At 56.8% G+C, this 20,840-nt stretch overlaps 8 protein-coding genes across 8 annotated transcripts; 3 read left to right on the top strand and 5 right to left on the bottom strand.

Moving 5' to 3' along the window:
• Positions 1–268: 268 nt before the first annotated feature.
• B0H64DRAFT_367364 (uncharacterized protein) lies at positions 269–2,295 on the bottom strand. The gene is made up of 2 exons (XM_062801946.1): positions 1,978–2,295; positions 269–1,888 (listed from the first exon to the last, which is right to left on the bottom strand). Exons 1-2 carry the CDS (start codon positions 2,058–2,060, stop codon positions 391–393), a joined length of 1,581 nt encoding a protein of 526 aa, XP_062654817.1. The 5' UTR covers positions 2,061–2,295; the 3' UTR covers positions 269–390.
• Positions 2,296–2,509: 214 nt separating this feature from the next.
• On the top strand, positions 2,510–4,426 carry B0H64DRAFT_45691 (Alpha/Beta hydrolase protein). The gene is made up of 2 exons (XM_062807359.1): positions 2,510–3,751; positions 3,810–4,426. Exons 1-2 carry the CDS (start codon positions 2,633–2,635, stop codon positions 4,398–4,400), a joined length of 1,710 nt encoding a protein of 569 aa, XP_062654816.1. The 5' UTR covers positions 2,510–2,632; the 3' UTR covers positions 4,401–4,426.
• A 2,307-nt stretch (positions 4,427–6,733) lies between these two features.
• Positions 6,734–11,560, top strand: B0H64DRAFT_420555 (uncharacterized protein; the record flags this gene model as incomplete). Its single annotated transcript, XM_062805468.1, has 6 exons — positions 6,734–6,746; positions 8,640–8,683; positions 9,032–9,157; positions 9,321–9,363; positions 9,613–11,162; positions 11,216–11,560. The coding sequence occupies 6 exons, from the start codon at positions 6,734–6,736 to the stop codon at positions 11,558–11,560; spliced, it is 2,121 nt and encodes a 706-aa protein (XP_062654815.1).
• A 153-nt stretch (positions 11,561–11,713) lies between these two features.
• B0H64DRAFT_45696 (uncharacterized protein) lies at positions 11,714–14,580 on the bottom strand. Its single transcript, XM_062807362.1, has 3 exons — positions 13,954–14,580; positions 12,040–13,892; positions 11,714–11,976 (listed from the first exon to the last, which is right to left on the bottom strand). The coding sequence occupies exons 1-3, from the start codon at positions 14,416–14,418 to the stop codon at positions 11,823–11,825; spliced, it is 2,472 nt and encodes an 823-aa protein (XP_062654814.1). The 5' UTR covers positions 14,419–14,580; the 3' UTR covers positions 11,714–11,822.
• Positions 14,581–14,682: 102 nt separating this feature from the next.
• Positions 14,683–15,822, top strand: B0H64DRAFT_45640 (uncharacterized protein). The gene has a single exon (XM_062807341.1). It carries the CDS (start codon positions 14,788–14,790, stop codon positions 15,715–15,717), a length of 930 nt encoding a protein of 309 aa, XP_062654813.1. The 5' UTR covers positions 14,683–14,787; the 3' UTR covers positions 15,718–15,822.
• On the bottom strand, positions 15,723–16,909 carry B0H64DRAFT_45654 (uncharacterized protein). The gene has a single exon (XM_062807346.1). The coding sequence runs from the start codon at positions 16,550–16,552 to the stop codon at positions 15,929–15,931; it is 624 nt and encodes a 207-aa protein (XP_062654812.1). The 5' UTR covers positions 16,553–16,909; the 3' UTR covers positions 15,723–15,928.
• Positions 16,910–18,392, bottom strand: B0H64DRAFT_45628 (putative NADP(+)-dependent dehydrogenase). The gene has a single exon (XM_062807336.1). The coding sequence runs from the start codon at positions 18,143–18,145 to the stop codon at positions 17,267–17,269; it is 879 nt and encodes a 292-aa protein (XP_062654811.1). The 5' UTR covers positions 18,146–18,392; the 3' UTR covers positions 16,910–17,266.
• Position 18,393: 1 nt separating this feature from the next.
• B0H64DRAFT_45659 (putative MFS transporter) lies at positions 18,394–20,593 on the bottom strand. The gene is made up of 5 exons (XM_062807348.1): positions 20,295–20,593; positions 19,976–20,236; positions 19,584–19,919; positions 19,348–19,528; positions 18,394–19,287 (listed from the first exon to the last, which is right to left on the bottom strand). Exons 1-5 carry the CDS (start codon positions 20,502–20,504, stop codon positions 18,584–18,586), a joined length of 1,692 nt encoding a protein of 563 aa, XP_062654810.1. The 5' UTR covers positions 20,505–20,593; the 3' UTR covers positions 18,394–18,583.
• Positions 20,594–20,840: the final 247 nt, after the last annotated feature.

Raw genomic sequence — 20,840 nt, 5'->3', positions numbered from 1 at the left:
CCCCTGTCGCTGCCCTGAAGATGGCTCGGACGAGGGCATCTTATCTGGGCCGAGCAGTGCATGCTCAGGTTTGCGAAGCTGATGATGTTGAGCCGTTACTGTTAGTAGTGCGCTTTGACATTTGCTACGTTGTTGGTGTGACTGTTGGCGTTGAGCTGACGTTGCTGGTGCTGCTGTTACTGCTGCTGTTGCTAAGTACTACTGCTAAGCAAAGATTTGGTTCGGAACGCTGCGGTATGAGCACAGGACGCTGAGCGCACACACAGGTCGGCAGGTAGAAACGTAGTTGGACCCGGCCTATCATCTACGGTACATCTACACTAAGGTTGGCAATGGTGCAAGCCACGGACCGCTTGGGGGGTCAGAAAGACCCCGGAGCGTTCCGACACATCATGACTGGCCCGCAAGTTGGACCAGCCACAATTCCAAATCAGCCATGATGCGTTCCGCCAGCGTCACATCCACTACACAGTCACCCCAGCTAGCGCCAACGCACATGCCTCGACCAGCAACGCTGACGGGGGAGAACTCGATAGCCGCCATGGGGACCTCGGTGCTGAGACCAAACTGCGCGCGGCCGATCGACCACTTCTGACCGTCGCCGTCGCCGTCACCCGATTCGGTGCTGCCGCCGCCGTCCAGCACGCCGATGTTGGTGACCAGCCACGAGAAATGGCGGGCCCTCTTCGCGATGCCGCCCATCGTCTGCTGCCAGTCCGAGACGTACTTGAACAGGCCGACCAGGTCGTTCCGCAGCCCGGCCTCCAGCTTGGCCGCGATCTCCCGCCGGTTCTGTGCCGACACCACCCAGAGCTCGCGCACGAGGTCGGCCGACAGGGCTCTGTTTCCCTCCATGTCGCCCTCGTCGCTGCCCGTGTTGGTGGGCAGCTTGGAGCGGATCCGCGCCACCAGGTCCGTGTCGTATTTGTGCAGGCACTGCGTCACGTAGTTACTGATTGCGCGGTCGGAAGTGCCCCAGGGAGCGTCGGGCGGGGCGGGAGGGAGATTGCGGCGGTGGTCCACGATGGTGGAACTTTGAAAGGCTGGGGTAGCGGCGGTGTCGAGGTGTGCTGCGAAGGAGATGAGCGCTAATCCGTTCAGCAGGCCCGTGATGGTGGTCTGGTTCTGTCGGCAGAGGGCTTGAAGCGTAAGGACAGACGTGTTGTCGACGAAGAAGACCCGGAACTGGGTTTTGTACGGAGAGAGGCGGATCGGGCACCAGGTTGCCCGCGATACGTCCCGGTTAAGAAACTCGGGCCGAGTTTCCTCCCAGAATGCCTTGGCGAGGTGTTTCAGATCTACTGGGAGCTTTTCCAAGACCTCGATTGGTGCTGGGAGTAAAGGGGCCGCTTGAGGTAGTTTAAGGACATGGTCATCCAAGCCGGTCCGCTCGTGTGTCCCGCTGTCAGCATTGAGCATGGTGAGCAAGTCTTCGTGGAACACCTTTGCACCCATGGCGTCAAACTGGGGGTGATTCCAAGTGAGTAGAGCCTCCATGATGGGAGCATTCCCGTGTCGAATGACGGTCAGCTTCCAGCCAGGCTGTCGAATGGAAAGGTCTGGAAAATGGTCATCGAGCTGAGTGCAAAAGGTTTCCTGCACCGTGTGTTGAAAGTCGTCATGCTTGGTGAGATGAAGCCAATTTATATGTTGGGTCAAGTCGAGACTTTCCAGCTGGATCCACGAGGGAGTCTTGGAAGTGGCATCGATGATGCCGACTTGCAGCATCGGATGTCTCATAATCGTGTCAACGACAGCAACCTTAACTGCATCCTCCAGCTGGGCCCTTGACTCTGCCGATGCAAGATGTGGCGGGATTTCATAGCGGCAGGAGACAGTGGTACCGCGGTACTGGTCCAGTGTATACATGGCGAGCTGGGACATTTCGCTAGACGCATGGTCGTTAGTACGTAACTAAGATATTCTAAGATATCATGCCAATAACTTGTATGTGAGGCTAGGTGAAAGGGCGCTTACTTGACCCCCAGTTTGCGAAGCACCTTCGTCTCGTTCTCGGTGCCATGCTTCTTCGCCGACTTCACTCCCGGTTTGTTTGCCATGGTTCGTTGTTGCTGATATCAGTGATGGAATCAAGAAGAGACGGAGCTAGTGAATCTTTGGATTCTGCCAAGAGGAATCGTGCATTAGGTATTGTTTAAGAGCTTCTTCCCGTGGTAGCTCCCCGTACGTAACTTATTGAGGATGGGAGTGGTTGGTGGTTGGGACTTTGGGAGAATGGGATGAGTGGGGGCGGGACGGGTTGGCTCTTGGTTCCCATGTCAAGTAATTAATTTCTTTTTGGAGCGAATGCTGTTGCCTGACACCTCTTTCGCACCCCGAACATGCAGACACCAGCCACCATGCTGCAACGTGCTCAGCAATTAGCGTCCGCTCAAAGCCAAGACAATAATATTTCTTCATCTTCACTAGCTGTTTTTGGGATTTCCGGTGCAGTTCCATTGAGGTACAAGATCTACATAAGCACGACTTTTCACCCACCCAGAATACCAGCAGCGGCCAGCGGGGAAGCTTGGAAGGAAGAGATATCGTGATTAGGTACCTAGGTATGGTCCCTTGGAATTGAAGTTCCACATCAACCCATCCTCTCATCATTATTCCTTACACAATAATAATGAGGACCAACATACCCGCTCTCGCAGCCACATTGGTCGGCTTATTGTTTGTCGCCCCTGCTGCCTCAGAGTGCAACGCCACGACCAACCCAACAATCGAACTCCGTGCGGGCACTGTCATAGGCGCCGTCGACCATGACGTCGAATACTTCCGGGGCATTCCCTACGCGCAGCCCCCAACCGGCGCCCTGAGACTGAAACCCCCCGTCCCCCTCAAGAGCTTTGGCCCAGACCCGGTCGATGCCACCGGCGTCGGGCCCGCGTGCGCCCAGCTCACAGCAGTCGACCCCACGCCGCTCTGGGTCGAGGCGCTCGCCCTGCCCGGCGTCGCCGAGACGCTGTCGTTCGGGTCGGCGTTGGGCGGCCTGGGGGAGGACTGCCTGACCATCTCGGTCCTGCGACCGCGCGGCACGGCCGCCGACGCGAAGCTGCCCGTGCTCTTTTGGATCCACGGGGGCGGCTTTTCGTCCGGCAGCGCGCAGATGTATAACGGGTCGGTGCTGGTGCCCCAGTCGGTGGCGCAGGGCAAGCCGATGATCCTGGTGGCTGTCAATTATCGGCTCGGCGCGTTTGGGTTTCTTGGAGGGAAACAGGTGTTCGCGGAGGGGGTGGCTAACCTGGGTCTGCTCGACCAGCGCATGGGGCTGGAGTGGGTGGCCGACAACATTGCGGCGTTTGGGGGTGATCCCGATGCAGTGACGATATCGGGCGAGAGCGCCGGCGCTGTCAGTGTGTTTGACCAGCTTGCCCTGTTTGACGGCGACAACACCTACAAAGGCCGGCCTTTGTTCCGAGGGGCCATCATGAACAGCGGCAGCATCACACCCACGGAGCCGGTCGACAGCGTCAAGCCCCAGTGGATCTTTGACACGGTAGTCGAAGCGGCGGGGTGCGCGTCAGCGGCGGACTCGGATAAGGTCGAATGTTTGCGAGGGGTCGATTACGAGACGCTCGTAAATGCATCGAACAGTGTTCCCGGTTCGCTAGGCTATTATTCCCTGGCGTTGAGTTACGCTCCTCGGCAAGACGGTGTGGCTCTCACTGCCAGCCCGGAAGTCCTTGCGCAGACAGGGAAATACGCGCAAGTCCCAATCATCATCGGTAATCAGGAGAACGAGGTACGCAACCTGTCGTGAAGCTGTCTATTGAGTCGTGATAAACTAACCCAGATTCTAGGGAACGGTATTTGCTCTGTTCCAAGCCAACATCACCACCGAAGCAGCCCTGGTCTCCTACCTCAACACCATCTTCTTCCAACACGCCACACCTGAGGAGGTCGCAGGCCTTGTCGCCACCTACCCCGAGAACCCCGACAGCCCTGGCGGCGTGGGCCCGTCGAACAGCACCTACGCCGAGTTCAAGCGGCTGGCCGCCATCCTGGGCGACTGGGAATTCATTCTCATGTCGCGCCTCCTTCTGGACACATTCCCCGCCACCGTTCCGGCGTGGTCATACCAAGCCTCATACGAAAGCGGGACCCCGATTCTGGGGACCTACCACACCACCGACGTGCCGCAGTTGTTCGTCAAGACGGATGATGTCAGCGCCGCTATCCAGGCGCTGTACATCTCGTTTGTGGATTCGTTGGACCCCAACAACTACGCGGCCGGCACCACTCCTAGCGGGTACTTGACAGCCTGGCCGACATGGCAAGACGGGAAGCAACTGCTGGAACTTGGGACTGAATCTACGCGGCTCATAGATGGTGATGCCAGGGCGGCCAGCTTTGAGTACATCCGCGCCCACATCGGGAGCTTGCACCTCTAATGGTAACAGCTAGTTGCTAGATAACATAGGTACCTACAGAGCTACTACATATCAGTCCAGATCCTCAATCAGACAGTCCAACCCGTCAAGCCCGCCCCGCATGTCCCGGAGGAGCAGCGCCGGAGAAACCTCTCCCTCAAACTCATACTCCGACCCATCCAGCGGCGCACCACCACCGTCCTCAGAGTCAGCGTCTTCCGACTCTGACCCGTCCCTCCCTCGTCCTCCTCCTCCTCCGCCCTGACACGTCTGGTGCGGGGCGGTCGCAGGCCTCGCGCCGATGTGCGGGCCCGGTGGTGGTGGTGGTGGTGGTGGTGGGCTGCTGGAGTCCGGGGCGTAAGCGTTCTGGGGATGTGCCGGTTGATCCCTGTCATGGCTCTGCCCGCGTTGCTGCGCTGCTTCTTCTTCTTCTTCCTCCTCGATTTGCTTGAGACCGACGGCGAAGATGGCGAGCATGATTTGGCCTGCGAATGCTAGCTTTCCTTGGTCGGCGAGAAGCGTGAAGGGGTGGATTTGGGACTGGGACTGCAGCGGCTTAGGCGCAGCCGGGCGTGGTGTCAGTGGCGTGGGGGCCGGTTGCAGAGGTTGGGTTGGTTTTGCCGGGGTCTTGGATTTCGCGGGCTTTCCGGGATGAGCTCGGTAGAGGTGCCTCATGAGCTGGTTCCGTGAGGTGAATGCCTCCCCGCAGGTGCGGCACGTCGTCCGCCACTGCGGGTCATTTCTAGCCGGTGGCTTGTGTTCAATGGAGTCGGACCGTAACCTCGGCCGGAATTCGGGTGATGTGGGATCCATCAAAAGAATGGTTTTGGTCGGCGACTGGCCTAGCAAAAGGGTCGTCGATTGATGCTGTCGCGTGCTCAGGTCTGAAGAGCCGCTGGCCTTGCAGGCTGTCGCTTGGGCCGACAAGGCGAGGTTGATTGAGGTAACCGTGCTCGAGCTGTGACCAAATCTTGACGTGGTCAGTGCAAAAACGACGTGTTGAAAGTGGGGTTGAGCTCAGCACTCTTCGAACCAATGAAGTTCTCCTGGTCCGGAGCTCCGGTGATGGCCGGGACCCACCCGGAGGTTGACCGAGCGCCGATCGGGTGGGCTTGAGGTGTGGTAAAAACAACACAAGTTCTATGTAGCACTGTGCAGGTTAAAAGAAGATTCTTAATGATTCAATATTCTATATTACATGCTATCTAGAGTTCCATTTACTCCATGAACTACCACCCAACGAACCCGTGTTGCATAACCCTCTCAAACCCCTGAAAATGCGAAAAACAGTCTCCTTTCGCCAACCATTGCGCTCTTCTAAGCATACAATCATTTCATAATCGTGGTATCTCTAGTAAGGAAGGTTATTTCTGGGAAGAGATGTCCCCAAATCATTGAATTTCATTTGTTGTTTTCGTTTGTTGGTGGAGGATTCTGAACCTCTGTGGATTGGCCGTCGGCGGGCAGCGACGCTTGTTGCTCCGTCATTTTGTGTTGTGTTGTCCCACCGCATCCGTCGCCCCTCATCTCTGTTGGAACGCTGAGCCCACCGGTCTGCGTTGGTTTCTCGGCCTGTTCGGAGGTTTGTTCAACAGCAGCTGACATCATAGCTGCCGGATCGGGACCATCGCTGGGTTCGTCGTCTGATGACAGAACAATGGCTGGCGAGTTAGGTCCTTCGTGGAGGGTGACGACGGTACCTTGAGACCTCGGCTTGTCTCCTTCGGCCGACGGCCGTGATGGAAAGATGGCCTCGGAGGTACTTTCCGGACTGTGTGTGGTTGGTAGCCCGAGTATTGATGTACCGGGACCGTTCGTCGGCGACCTCGGTGGCGGCTGAGGAGAGCGTGCCCGGGGTCCAATTGAATTGGCTCTCGATATGCTGCCGGTAAAGCTGTTTGCTCTAGAACGCCGTCCACGGGGTATCAGGCCGTCTTCGATGTCGGTGTTAGGCTCTCCCCATTGTTGCTTAATTTGGTTCAGTCTGATGTTTCGATTCAGTTCCCCTGGAATCTCGGGGAATCCCGTCACCTTGCCTTGTCTGAAGGCGTGGTCGTCGAATCGGTCCGATGAGGTGGTGCCCAAGGACGTCGCAATCTTCATCAACGCCTTTGTTACCCCCGCTCCCGTTCCCTGCAGAGGATGAGTTGGTGTCCACGGCATGTATGCCGAGCCCGCGCATCGCATCGACGCTGTCCGGGTATGTCTCAGTGCGAGTGGGCGACAACATGTAAGGTGCCGCCGTCTCATGCCCATAGGCTCGCACGTCGGCTTCCGGCATCATAACTGGGGGGGGGCCGTGAGGTTTCGGCGGTTTCTGAGACATCGCTGATCGAGTGAGGGCGAATGCTACCATGCCCATGACATGTGCAATGGCAGTGGCTCAAGTCATCGCTCATCGAACCCTCCTCCTCCACCCTCTCGAGATACTTCACCAACAGCATGTACAGAGAACCACCGGCGGCGAAAGCGGAAGCACATATGTTGCTCCATTGTCCGATATTTTGGGCTGGTTCTGTCTGGAAGTATACTGGCCAGCTCCAGAAGTTGCGCTCACCGAAAACGATGAGACCGAGTACGGCACCCCCGAACTGTACCACAAAGGATGTCAGCAATTTCGTCCCCCATCATTCGTGCTCCGTCTCACCGGAGCTCACTTACAACAGGGACCTCAACAACGCCGAGGAGCCGCCTGATCAGGCCATTCACACTCTTCATTCCTTGGACCGTAGCGCCGTTTGTTCCTTCAATGACTTCATCCGCGTTGGGGGGGCCGAATCGCTTTACCGAGTTGGTTTTCACAATCTTATTCCATATCGACACCGTCGATAGGATACCCGGAATGCATGAGGCAGCCGCCACGAGGGTCGCGGCACCGAAGCTCACTACGTACGGGGCCGGTACGACGTAGATATTGTCCGCAGAGCCATCTCTCATAGGAGAGTATGGGCCTTTCTCAACTGTGCACTCGAAGCCGCACGTCGTGTTGCCGTAACGGAAGTCGGAGTCGCGATAAATCGGCTGTCCGGAGCCGTCGACACATGGACGAGAGTGAGAACGGAAGAACTCAACAGTCAAGGCCAGAAGCCCTAAATACGTCCGAGGTTAGCATCTGGAGTTTTGCGTGTGGCGGCCAGGTGGATACGTACCAGCAAGGACGAGGACAGTCCAGAGAAACAGAACGTTCCGTCCCTTGGAGTTGAAATAGGTGTTTGATAATCTAACGCAAGCGGGGGCGGTTAGAATGCCGATGGAGCATAGTTGTAGTGTGCCGTAGATGTCCATGTCAATCGCGTCTAGGATGGTGTTAGCATGGCTCTGGTTCTGTGCGGCGAGAGGGGGGTTGGCAACATACCGTCGACGTGTAGCGCCGCAAGCACGATAGCGTGAATAGCAGCGATAGCGGGGAGGATCAAGGCAGCTGCCAAACAAGCATTTCGAAGCCATTCCGACTTCCGGGCGAGCACACAGGCCGCGACCAAGACGTAATACCTGCGACGACGGGTTAGCCCCTGAGTCGCCACCGGACCATATAGCGAACTCCATCCCAGAGAAACCAACAATAGTCTGGAACCCACACCGTATTGCCCGCTTAATGGCCAACTACACACAACCTGAAGAGGCTCAAGGGTCGTAGAATTGGCGACGGTCCGGCCGGCGAGATCGAAGACAAGCTTGGGAGGGAGAAGAGCCGGCATTCGGGTTAGGGTTTAAAGAGGGCGGCCCCTACTTCTTGGGGAGTGTCATCAAAAGAACAACACGGCTTTGCATTGGAAAAGAGGCGGAACGAGCTCGGTCGCTTGGATAAAGAGCAAGGAACGGGGAAAGATATGGCTTCTTCTGTCTCGACCACCGCATCAGGATTATGAATCCAACCGGGCTAAAGTTGAGGACGCATCGGTCAAACAAATTGGAAATCGGGAAGATAAATGCGGGGAACGGGGAACGGGGAATGGGGAAGAGGCCAGCATCCATTGAAAACAGGGCGACGCTATTGATAGGGACGAGGTCAGCCACCCCCGGAAATGCCTCTTTCAAACCTTAAGAGGCGGCCTCGTCACCAGTGGCACTCGCGCGCAAAGGAGCCCGGAAGCAGAATAGGGACACGTGCCGCTCGCCCAAAAGTAAATCCAGTGTGGGTGACCCAGCGTCTGACAGGTCGATATTCCGAGGTGTAACAAATGAGGATGGCGGTGTTGCCCAGGATCGGCACTGCGAGCCCCGGTGGCTGGCCAAAGGCTTGAGTAGAGCCTCATCCAGCAAGCCCTGGTGACGGACGGCTTGGTGCCAAGCTCGACAATCGGGCAAGTCGGTGAGCCCAAGGAAGGAAAAGCGATGGGCACAGCCACAATTTAATGCTGACCACCTCGGATCCCCGCATTCCTTCCCCGAACCCAACCGATGTGCGTCTCGTGTGGTTATTCGCGCGTGTCCTTCTCTGGTCGTCCTGCGAGCGACCCTTGGCCACTCCGGGGACGATGCATATTTTTGAGGCTGTGCGAAGCTTCGTCATGTTTGGGAGGTCGGTGTCCAAATCGCGTTGGCGGAGGTTGGCACGAGTGCTCGGTCTGGAGGTTGGCCCAAGAGCCCAGAAAGGCTGGGCAGGCGCGGCAGGCTTGGGCCCAAAATGAACTTAGCCGGAGCACCTCCAGGTTTCGCACGTGGACCCCTGCTCTGCCCTGCGGCCCCACCACCCAGACCCATGGGGCTTTCTCGGCCAACCCGCCGAGACGAGGATTTTCTTTGGTTTGCCCCGCAGTCGGGACCTCCACCGTTCGGTTTTACGATCGTGATCTTGCCTATGAAACACCGACTGCTCGCGCGACATCCCAGATCCAATGTGCCGTCGCGCTGCACTTGGAACGGCCTAAAAGAGTCGACGACATGGAAGGGGGCTCATCGGACGAAGTTGAGCGTCCGGATTATGAGCTGGCAATCAAGGAGTGGAGGTCCATCGTCACCCTCGTGGTCTTTGTGCTTGCGAGTAAGTCAAAGTCCCGACTCCCAAGGCTATCCATCTACCCATCGGCCCATCAACCCGGCACAGTACACCCGCAATTTTAATCCCACGGCTCACCACTGAGCCTCGCAGATGTCGTCGTTCTCTTCCCTTTCCACATTCCGATATACGTTCCCCGAAAGATTTGCAATCTTTTTCTCGATACCTTGAGCGCCCTTCGCATCATACCTCACCGCGATGCTGTTGACGCAGATAACCAATCTCGATATGGAGACGCCATGTCCCTCACTACCGTCCAGCGGTCGGCCTTTGTGCGCTTGGACTTCCCCATGAACATCGTTACGGCACCACTCATTTCCGACCTTTTTCTGCTCGCCATCTTAGCCATCGGGGCCAAAGAGGTTAGGGAGGGAACGTTGGGCGCCGACAACATCTCACCACTCGACATTATGCTCTTTTTCATCTCACTAGCATACATCGCAATTTCCATCGATGCGTCCGGCATCATCCGATTCCTGGCCTTCAAAGTGCTACAATGGGGCGGTGAGGCCGGCCACCGCCTGTTCTTCTACCTTTACGCCTTCTGGTTCGGCCTCACCAGCTTCGTAGGGAACGACCCGGTAATCCTTTCGGGGACCGCCTTCCTAGCGTACATGACGCGTGTCTCAAGCAACATTGTGCACCCGCGGGCCTGGATCTATAGCCAATTCGCCGTGGCCAACCTCGCTTCCGCCATCTTGGTCTCCTCCAACCCGACCAACCTCGTCCTGGCGGGCGCGTTCCAGATCAGGTTCATTGACTACACGGCGCATATGATTGTTCCGGTCATCATCACTGGCATCGTCCTCTTCCCATTTCTACTCTACATCGTCTTCAACAATGAGTCGCTCATCCCGCGTTCCATCAAGATGCACGAGCTCCCCGAGGAGGCAAGGGGTCGAAAGCCAGTCAACCCGAATATTCCTCACGCTAGAGGGACCGCGGAGCAGCAGGAGGACGCACCCGGCGAGCAAGGCAAGCTGCTGTCCCTCGAGGAGATTGTCAACCCATTTCTGGACCGCAAAGGCGCGATATTTGGCGCAGTCCTCATGGCAGCAACGCTCATCGCCGTCCTGGCATTCAACGCCGCGGCCCAGAGCACGGGGGAAACCCATGTTTTCTACATCACCCTACCGGCCGCTGTCATCATGTTCATTTGGGACGTGTCATCTGGGTGGCTCAATCGACACGAAACCCGCGAGATTGCCCGCAAAGGGCGAGAGGAACTCGAGCGTCTGCGGCTGGAAAGGGAGCTGCGAGAAGAGCAGGAAATGATAGCGCTTGCAGCGCAGGGGTTGAGGCCTGCGTCGTTGGACGAGTCCGTATCCGCGCCAATGGACTTGCCGGATGCCGGGCTGAGGTCTCGGAAGAGCGAACTTGGCAATGCGAGCGCGGACGACGAACTCACCACGGCTGGTAACACGCCTCAGAAGTCACCCACGCAAGAGATCGGCGTGGCAGAGGGCTGCCGGGAGAAGAACGCTGGCATCAAGACCCCTCAGGGATCACACCGTTCACAGCGGCCGCAACAGACGACTCTGGTCTCGCTGATGAAGGACGCCTTCACGTGGTCCCAGGAAACGTTCCCGACGGCAACGGCCGTGATGGCCCACCTACCCTTCGCCCTGGTACCCTTCGCCTTTTCCATGTTCGTCCTTGTTCAAGCACTGGTAAGCAAGGGTTGGGTGGGGATTTTTGCTCTCGGCTGGGACGCCTGGGTGAGAAAGACGGGGACGATAGGGGCCGTTGGCGGAATGGGCTTCCTTTCCGTCATCCTATGCAATGTAAGCTTACCCCCTCACCCGGCTCACTCGACGCGTGGCTAATTCGTGCCCAGTTCTCGGGCACCAACATCGGCACGACCATCCTCCTCTCTCGCGTGATCCAGGCTTGGGAGGTGATCCACCACTTCGACGAGACCGACATATCGGTTCGTACCCACTCGGCCACCATCTACACCATGGCCCTGGGTGTCAATTTCGGCGCCTTTAGCACCGCCATTAGCGCCTCGCTGGCTGGTCTGCTGTGGCGGGATATCCTCGGCAAAAAGCACATCCACATCAAGCGGCTCGACTTTGCCACCGTCAACCTGCCCATCATCGCCATCGCCATGACAGTCGGCTGCGTGGTGCTAATCGGAGAGATGTATATCATGAAGGATGAGAGTCCGATACCGTTATGACTTTCTGGGATTAGTAGATTTGAGCGTTGAGCATGCATGAGCATTTAGACTTGGCTTTTCCTTTTTGGGTTGCATGACGTTATGAGCTATTGAATGGGGTTGAGTTTAAAGCAGGCGACTTTACGTTTAGTGATTGCTAAGTCATGGGAAGGGACATCATCCCGATTACGTTTTCAATTCCTTCAATAATCTGGAAGCGATCTCACAAAACTAGAGGTACGCTAACCATAAGGCTGACACCATTTCAAGTACTTTCCTTCGATTACCTCGCCCTCCATGACTGGCACATCCCCTTCCAGGGTACAGAGCTTGAACCCGCCAAGCACAACGTCACTGACCTTATATGGCCCCTCCGGGTCTTCTGTTCCGGGTAGCGTGACCATGACTGTATCATGCACCATGAACTTCGGTGCAGCCTGGGCATATAACATTGTTAGTTGCTCGCATTCTCTATAGCGTGGTCTGGTGAATGAACTTACCTTCTTCGATTTCGCAACCTTGGGCGTCTGATAGTCTTTCTGGTTGAACACAAAGTCCCCCTCGTCTTGCTCACTTTTAGGACATTAGAAATGTACACGAGCGACGCGCCTTGAAAGGGGCCGAGGGGCAATCCAAACCGGGGACCATACATCTTCTCCTTTCCTTGCGCCGCCATCGCTGGCTTGGCTGATGGCGTGGCGGGCGAGCCTTTCTGAACAGCTGGAGTGTGTGTGTCGTCTGCATTGATATGGGCGTCACGGCCGAGGGGCAGTCTCGCAGTCCCCTCGCGCCCATTCCCGGTAGCTAATGCCAGCGATGTCTGGCCGCTCGAACGACTCTGAGCATTGATGCCGGCGCTACGGTCGAAGAGCAGCCTCACAATCGCCTCGTGCCCATTCTCGATAGCTAACGATAGCGGTGTCTGGCCGCGAGAATCCTCTATGTTGATGTCGGCGCCACGGTCGAGGAGCAGCCTCACAATCGTCTCGTGCCCATTCTCGATAGCTAACGATAACAGTGTCTGGATATATGTACCCCCTGCGTTGTTGTTGGCGCCACGGTCGATGAGCAGCCGCGCAATCGGCTCGTGCCCCTGTATAGCAGCCCAACTCAGGGACCAATGGCCATCCACGTCCACCGAGTCGGTGGGTGCATGATGCCGGAGTAGGAAATCAACCATAGCGATATTCCGGACCTTTACCGCAAGGTAGAGCGGAGTCTGCTGCTCAGAGTCCCTCATGTCTAGTCGTGCACCATGTTGAAGGAGAAGCTGCACTCCTCCTATGTACCCAGTGCCCACCATACAATGCAAAGGCCATTGCATGTCTTGCCAGACCTCAAGGATCTTTCTCTTCGCACCTGCAACCTTCCCTTTGACCTCTGTTGGCTGGGCGAGTAGGAGGCGAGCCACGGACCCCCTGAACGTAACCATTGGTATCGTCATTGCACTCGAATCTAGCCATGTTTCGAAATCCTCAACGCCCCACGGTTTGTCCAGTACATTCAATAACGGGTTCCTGAACGCTTGCATGGCCGCGGTGTCTGACTCCGTCCTTTCTTCTCCCAGCTTTGGTGACGAGGCCAAAATTGTGGCCACTTCGGGGACGGATAAGATTCGGTCAGCCATGGCTGTTACGTACCCCAGCATGTCCTCATTCCAGTCTCGCAAGTCACCGAAAATATCGCCCTCTAATGTATGGACACCAAAGGCCGCGGGAATGTGTTGTATCCGGAACCAATCCATTTGGGTGACAAGGTCGTGGTTCTTGCGGGCCAACAGCCATGTTTGCTTGCCGCTGTTGAGGAAAAAGTCGTAGGTTTGTGGGTTCCCAACTGTGGCGGCTACTTGCTCAAGCCTGGCCAAGTCCAATTCAAGAGCCGGTCGGATCCGGATATTCGTGAGGTCGTCAACCTCCTGGATGAGTGTGGTCAATTCGCCCAGCAGTCCCTGAGATCTGCCAAGGAGCTCATTGATACGACGGGGAATCGTCCGGTCGCCTGTGTTTCCGCTGGCAATGAGCTTGCGACCGTAACTAGTTGTGATGGATAGGTCTGCTAGGAGTTCTTCCTCGTCGGTCTCATGGGGTGATTGCGCCCTCTTAGCAGTGAGCCACATCTCGTACAGCTCAGCCGCCTCCCGCAGAGAGAGCGAGGCTATCAGCGGCCGAAAAAGACTCCTTGCGCTCCAGGCATCCGCGGGCTCTCCACTCAGTCTCCTAAACAAATGGTAGAAACCCAACCACGGCTCGGCGCTATAATTTTGCCAGGGGGGCTGCATGTCGTGCGGCCGAAGCCAATTCGAAGCTGTATATGCAAAGGCGACGATGCGAAGATACGCTGCGAGGGAGAGTTTCTGCAAAGTCAGAATAATGAATATGGGTTCTACAAGAGAGGAGTTGTCGTCTCAAGCTCACATCGACGGTAGAGAGAGTCACCGGGATCATGAAGGTCGCGGCGTGCTCTCGCCAGGACCGGGCCACACTCAGTGCACTGCGTAGGTTTCCATGGTGGTGAAGGTCCGTGAGCGCTTTCAAAAGTTGAAGCAACCCGACTTGACCCTTTTCGAATCCAAGCTCTTCCACCCGACGGAGCCTGGAATCCATCAACCTGGATAAACGGTGAAAGCTGCCTTGCTCGAGAAGCGAGTCGGCTAGTTCAGCCGTGACAGGGAACAGAGTGTCGTACGTGCCCTCCAAGACATCGGCGTAAACTTCCTGGGCTCTCCGAAAAAGTCCTAGTCGGCTGTATCGAACGAATGCGTCGAGTTCATCCTGAAGGGTGGTAGTTATTTTGAAGGTCAAGTTGTATGACCCGGTCCCGCCCTCGGTGGCGTCTTCACCAGGGCGAGGGTTGTCAATATCCATGTCCGTGGAGTCCATCACGTTGTTCGGGGTTTGTCGATCTCCTAAGTTGCATGTAAAAGAGAACAGTCCTTAGGAGGTTGAGAATTGACGGCAGGGAGAGTTTCTCTCGATCACGCCCCAGACCACCCTTGGTCCGCAACCTTGTCTGATCATGGGGAACCCCGCAGTTGACGACCTCCGTGGTGGTACGAGTACTCAGGTCAGGATGCGATCTTTGCTCTAGGTACTGTGGCTTACTGTGACCTGCATAAGGTACCTAGGTACCTACTCAGCGGCGTACGCTGATGCCCAACCCCGCTCGCACTCTGGAATGTCTTGCTGCGGGGCAAATGTCATCCCTCTCTCTCGTCCGCGCAGAACATCGCAAGCCTTCTTGGGGTTCTCATGGACGGCGTTCGCTCTCGAGCCAGGTCTGGCTTCCGCCTGGACACCCATAATCGGGACGGCATCACTCTCGATAACGTCCAGGTCGCTTTCCAGTATTACGAGTCGTCCTCTCAATGGGGCCAACACGGTGCAGACCAAATCTGCGTCCTTTACTTCGGCTTCGATATTCACGAAAGGAGCGGGAAATGTGAGATCCAGTCGGCAGACGTCAGGCTTGACTTTTCAGACACCGTAGCCGGCGTTGAACTCACCAACATCGCGCCGGAGAACGAAATCCAGCAGACTTCTGAGCGAGAATATATTGAACGATACAGCCTCAACCCGTCCGCGGACACACCATTCGGCGGTGCCAGTATCGGCGGTATTGAAAGAGAGCGCATTTTTAAAGGGCTTCCTGATTGGAGGTTTCGAGGCTCTTTAGATCTGCCGAGCCCAACCACCTCGGCGACATGGACATGGACGCGTGGTGATCACTACGAGAAAGCACGAGGTGTGCCCAAGATGGAGGTCGGGGTCGTGGGAAGAGGTTGCGTGAATCGACCTTTTACTGGTGCGGTGACAATGAATCTTGTGCCTCGGGGATTCTGGAGAAGAGTAGTCCTAAAGGGAAAAGAAAAGGTCTTTCTGATGCACTTCAACCCGCGAACGGTAGGGGGTAGCAACGACCTCTCTGCTAGCCTGAACGACTTCGAGGCCTCAATACAACGCAAGGTGAGTGCGCGCTCTTGCAGGAAACTCAGCTCGGTTTCGCAATTGGGATACACTGACATGCGAAAGATGGAGGCCGCAATGAGGCGGGCGCAAATAGGGACCGAGTATGGATTTGGTACGGGGATCCAGTCGACTAACCCGGGCTGGATCCAGGGGCAGAGTCCCCAACAGAACCAAGCGGAGACTCCCCCATCAGCTTCTAGAGTAATGTATTGACAGAACCCCGATGATTCGGAAGGAATGAACTTGAAGTGGACGGGGGAATCAGAATAACGTTGTTCCGGGATGGGGTGACTACCCGCGGAAGGCCAACAGCTGAGAGATCGTGCAGTGTGCTCCCCTGAGTCCGATTTCAACAAACCCCCTTCGCCCTCATCCCCAACACCACAACCTCGTTGTCCTGCAAAGGCCCCCCCCCTCCTCCTCTCTACTCCACCTTGCCCTGTTCCCCGGCACCACCCCCAACCCCAGCCAACAAACAAACCCCCTCCCACACATGCCCATCCAAATCCTCCCAACTCCTTACATACATGCCCATCCCCTCCCCAAACCCCTCCATCACATACGGATCCCTCTTCCCCCCCGCCCCCTCCGCCCTCCCCAACCAGCCATCCACCCCCTCCTTGTCCTTGCACATAATCGAGAACAGCGCCTGCTGCGCAGCGCGCGGGTCGGCGATGGCGGTGCCGCGGCGCGTGAACTGCGCGAAGCGGGAGTGGGTGTGTAGCATCAGGCAGACGGACTGGTTGGGCGCCGGGAGGAGGAGCACCGAGGTGCTGTCGTCGTTCCAGGCGGGGACGGGGGTGAAGCCTAGGGTGGTGTAGAAGGTGGTGGCGGTGGGGAGGGAGGTGGTGGGGAGGTTGAGGAAGAAGGTTGGGCGGGGGTCGGTGGGGGTGGACATTTTGGTGGTGGTTCTTTCGGCGGTGGTGAAGTTGCTGGTGTGGTTTGATCGGTTTGGTGAGAGGGTGAAATTGGTTGTGGTGTTGATGGTGGAGAGGTTGGTCTTTGAAGCGGGGTGAGAGAGGGCATACTTATATTCATGAACTCTCATACTGTCGTCAAGCCCAGCTCTTTGTTCGTCCGTCTCCCCGTAAGCGGCCAAGAGATGATCGCTCGATCCCCCTTTCCGGCGATGTTGGGGATTCGGCGCGCCGGGGCCCGCGCGTCCCGTCGTGGTCTGAGTGTTCCGGCCCCAACCTCATCAGTCGCCAAGAAGCCAAGGTTGAACGCGAGTTCGGAACCATTCATCACTCGTGATAGTCCCCGTCGCTGCCTGGAGGCCAAGGCCGCCACGTGCTTGGCCTTCACGTCGCTGACGCGCGATCCCGTGACAACTGTTGCCTTTTCCTCGAGGTTGCCAATGAGGAAGAGGCCTGAAGTCTCGGGAAACGGGAGGATTACTCAACATCGTATATCGTATTTTGCTGAAGCAGGGGGCTGCAATTCTAAGTTCGAGATGTTGAGGACCAGGTGAACTCCCCTGGACGACGGATCCGGTCTGATGCGGGGAGGTAGTTGTCCGAGTCTGGGCCGCTCGTTGATTTCGAAACTCCGACGGACATAACAGGAGAGGAGTGCTACACTGCACCTTGAGAGGAAGCCATAGAAGCTGGACGATCTTGGCCCGATGAAAGCGGTGGTTACCCGAGAGAACTCAAAGTCACTTCCACGTCACAGACTAAAACGGTAAACCACAAGCCAGATCCCACATCAACCGCCCCCGGATACCCACCTAGGTAGGTATGTAGGTATACAAGATCCCGACCTACAACGCCAAACCAATCTTCAAAAAGAACCCATCCCCCGCCACCCTCTCCCTCAGCCCCAACAACTCATCCACATCCCACTGCGCCCACAAATACCGTCCATGCAAGAACGCGCTCTCCGGCCCCGCCAGCCACAGCGCAAAGTGCGCCGGCAGCGCCAGGTCCTCCCACTGCATCGCCTCGCGCGGGAACAGCTGCGCCGTGCCCGGCGTGTACAGCGCGCCGGGGTGCACCGAGAAGATGCGCACCTGCGCCGCGTCCACCTCCGCCGCGAACTGCTGCATCATTTGTGTCGCGGCTGCTTTGCTGGGGCCGTAGGCTACGCGCTGGCCCGAGACTTGGATTGCGGCTGAGGAGAGGTGGATGATCGTCCTGGCGGGGGCGGGGGCGGCGGGGGCGGTGGTGGTGGTGGGTGGCATGCGCAAGAAGGCGCGGACTAGGGTGAAGGTTGCGAGGACGTTGGTCTCGAAGGCGTCGCGCACCTCTTGCTCTGTGATCTCGGTGCCGGGCGCGCGGCGGTGGGCGGCTGCTGCGCTGAGGACTAGGATGTCGACTGTGCCGAGCTCGGAAAGAATCTCGATGAGCCGGGTGCTGTCGGTGACCGAGGTGCTGTAGGTGAGGACTTGCACCGCCGGGTGGGCCGCTTGGAGGTCGGCTTTGGCTGTTTCTTGGGGGCCGGGCGAGCGCGAGACGATGGCGATGCGTGCTACGCCGGCTTCTGCGAAGGCCTTGGCGATGCTGAAGCCGACGCCGGTTGCGCCGCCGGTGATTAGTACGGTCTTGCCCCGGCCGTCGAAGCCATGGTGTTTGGCGATGCGGTCGTAGGTCTGGGTGTGGTATGTTTTGGTGGGACGCGGTATGGTCTGGAATAAAGACATGGTAGGTGACCTTTCAGATTTGGTTTGGGTTGCTGCTTGCGGGGACTGACCGCAACGAAGAGAGGGCTACCCAATAAATGTGTGTCGGTATATACCTCGGGGCATTTGCCATGGCTTCCGTTTTCGGGTGCGACCTCCCCGAGCCCCGCCAGGTGCATCCTCGGGATGCTCTCAGCTGGGCAGGCTTCCGACGCTCTTATGTGGGAGATTGTTGCGAACTAATAGCTTGAAGAACATACCGAGATGATAACATAAACTAACAGCATGTGCTAACTGTCGTGCTTGTCAAAATGAGTAGAGTTCTAGTGTCTATCGGGTGGAGTCTATGACATAACAAAGAGCGAACAGGCAACGGAATCATACGATCACCATCACTCCGGTGATCAGGTCTAAATTACAGCAGGGATACATTCATCATGACGGACCATTCGTTGTCCCTCAACTCGTCTTTTCGGCGCTCTTTTCTTCTGTTGATGCGGGATCTTCGGCCGGTGCTTCCTTCTTTTCTTTCTTCTCCTGCTTGATGCTCTTCCATTCGAGAAAGGCGGCACCGATAACGCTTAGGCAGTTAGGAACCACCCCGATGAGAAACACCCTCTGAAGCGCTTGGTTGTATTGGTCACGGGCGGTTTCCCGGAGAGCATCGGGGAGCGAGGCAAGAAGTGACGTGGCGCCGCCGGATGTAACCAGATCGGGATCGAAGCCGGGGATCCAGGAAAGCTTATCAACAAGCAAGTTGGCAAGGACATTTTGGCCGATGGGGACGAAGATGGAGGCACCGATGAGAGACCCGAACATCATGAGAGCCAATCCGGTGGGAACGTCGTCCTGAGGTAGCACCGTCTGGGCGACGAGATTGGGGACCTGGAAAGACAAGCCGAAGCCGAGTCCGTAGACGACCTGGTAACCGAGCCAGTTCCCAATCCCGGAATCCGGCTGAAGTGTCGTAAGCAGCCCAGACCCTACGGCCATGACGCAAGTTCCGCCTATCGCAAGCGGTGTGTAGTATCCGATGGCCATGTTAATAAAGCCACCCCCCATGGTCCCCAGGATTGTTGAGATCATTACGGGCAGGATCTGGAGACCCGAATTCGTGGCTGATACACCCTGGATAGCCTGGAACCAAATCGGCAGGAAGTAGACTGTGGCGGTGGTCAGAAATTGCAACGGAGAAAGCTAACTGAGGGACAAGATGAACATACTAATAATGTAACTTCCACAGTTCAACATGAACGTGATCCAGAAAGCGGCGGCCATGCTCCTCTGTTTGAGGATCCGGGTCGGGACTGTTGCTGTCTCTGGCAACAGGATCTGGACGACCACGAATCCAATCAACAAAACACCGGCCAGAACGAGCAGCGCGATGATGCGCCCATTGTTCCACTAGAGGATACCATGTCAGCGTATGGGATATACCAACCGTGGTCTCTGCACTTACAGCATATGTCTGGCCACCCCACTGCAGGGCCAACAGCATGCAGATGACTCCGGGCACCAGGAGGATTGTCCCGAAGAAGTCAAGTTGCTTCAACTTCTCCCCGAGAGGGCCTTGTGTGGTATCGCGGTGGGGTTCTTTGAGGAAGAAGATGATGGCGAGCATCGCGACAGCGCCAACGGGCAGGTTGATGTAGAAACACCACCTCCACGAAACATTGGTCGTGAGAGCACCGCCAACCAGTGGGCCGACGATGGCAGCAATCCCGATGAGGGCACCGAAAAGGGCCTGGACGAGCGAGCGCTTCGCTAACGGCACGGTGTAGGCGATGCAGATCAGCTAGGTAAAAAGACCAAGGTTAGCGCGCGCAACTACCAGTTTGATGGCGGACTTACAACACCAGCCGAGATTCCAGCGGCGCCGACACCCATGAATGATCTCCCGATGATGAAGGCCGGGGAATTCGGAGACGCGCCGCAGAGGGCAGAGGCGGCCTCGAAGAAGAGGATATTGGCGAGCAGGACCCATTTGATGGAGAAGATGGTGTAGACCTTTCCGTACAACAACTGTAGGGCGCATGATGTTAGGAGGTACGAGCCGCCGTACCAGCCGAGGTCGGAGAAGGAGTTGAATTCATCGGTGATCCGGGGCATGGCCTGATAAGAGGACATTAGCGCTGTCTGTTGGACACAGACGGAGTGCCTCCATACTGACCGTCGCAATGATGGTCCTGTCCAAGCCCACGATGAACATAGCGAGTAGGATCGAGGCCATGAGGATCACCAGGCTCCCTACCGACTGTGTCGGCTGCGGATTGTCGGTGTTGCTTGTTGGTTTGGCAGCCATGTTTTGGGTTTGCTCGCTATCTGTCGTGAGTGACCCTCTCTCAGCTGCCGAATCGGCCGCTGGTGGAACAGTCGCCATGGTACGGTAGGAGGTACGCTATAACCTTGTGTTGTGCTTCGAGACTCTGGCTCAAGACGCAAGGGGTTATCGATGGCCAGAGTTGGCAGACGGCCCGCGAAAGAAATGAACGGCACTACAGCTAAGGAGTTGCTAAACAGGCTTCGATTTGCGGTGTAGTTTCATGGATGATGGGAAAGTTAATCGAACATTCCGAACTTGGAAAAGTCGAGATGATCGAGTTTGTTAACCCTTTTGTGAACGAGAGAGAGGAACTTCGCCATCGTGAACGGCGCACTGCGGGATTGCCACCGTCGTTTCCATGGTCGATATCGGTGCGATCTGAATTGAATTGCG

The sequence above is a fragment of the Chaetomium fimeti genome (genome assembly GCF_033439085.1).
Source record: "Chaetomium fimeti strain CBS 168.71 chromosome Unknown B0H64scaffold_10, whole genome shotgun sequence".
NCBI classification, from domain to species: Eukaryota; Fungi; Ascomycota; class Sordariomycetes; order Sordariales; family Chaetomiaceae; genus Chaetomium; species Chaetomium fimeti.
The sequence above is the reverse complement of the archived record's forward strand: the minus strand, read 5'-3'. Positions and strand labels throughout refer to the sequence as shown.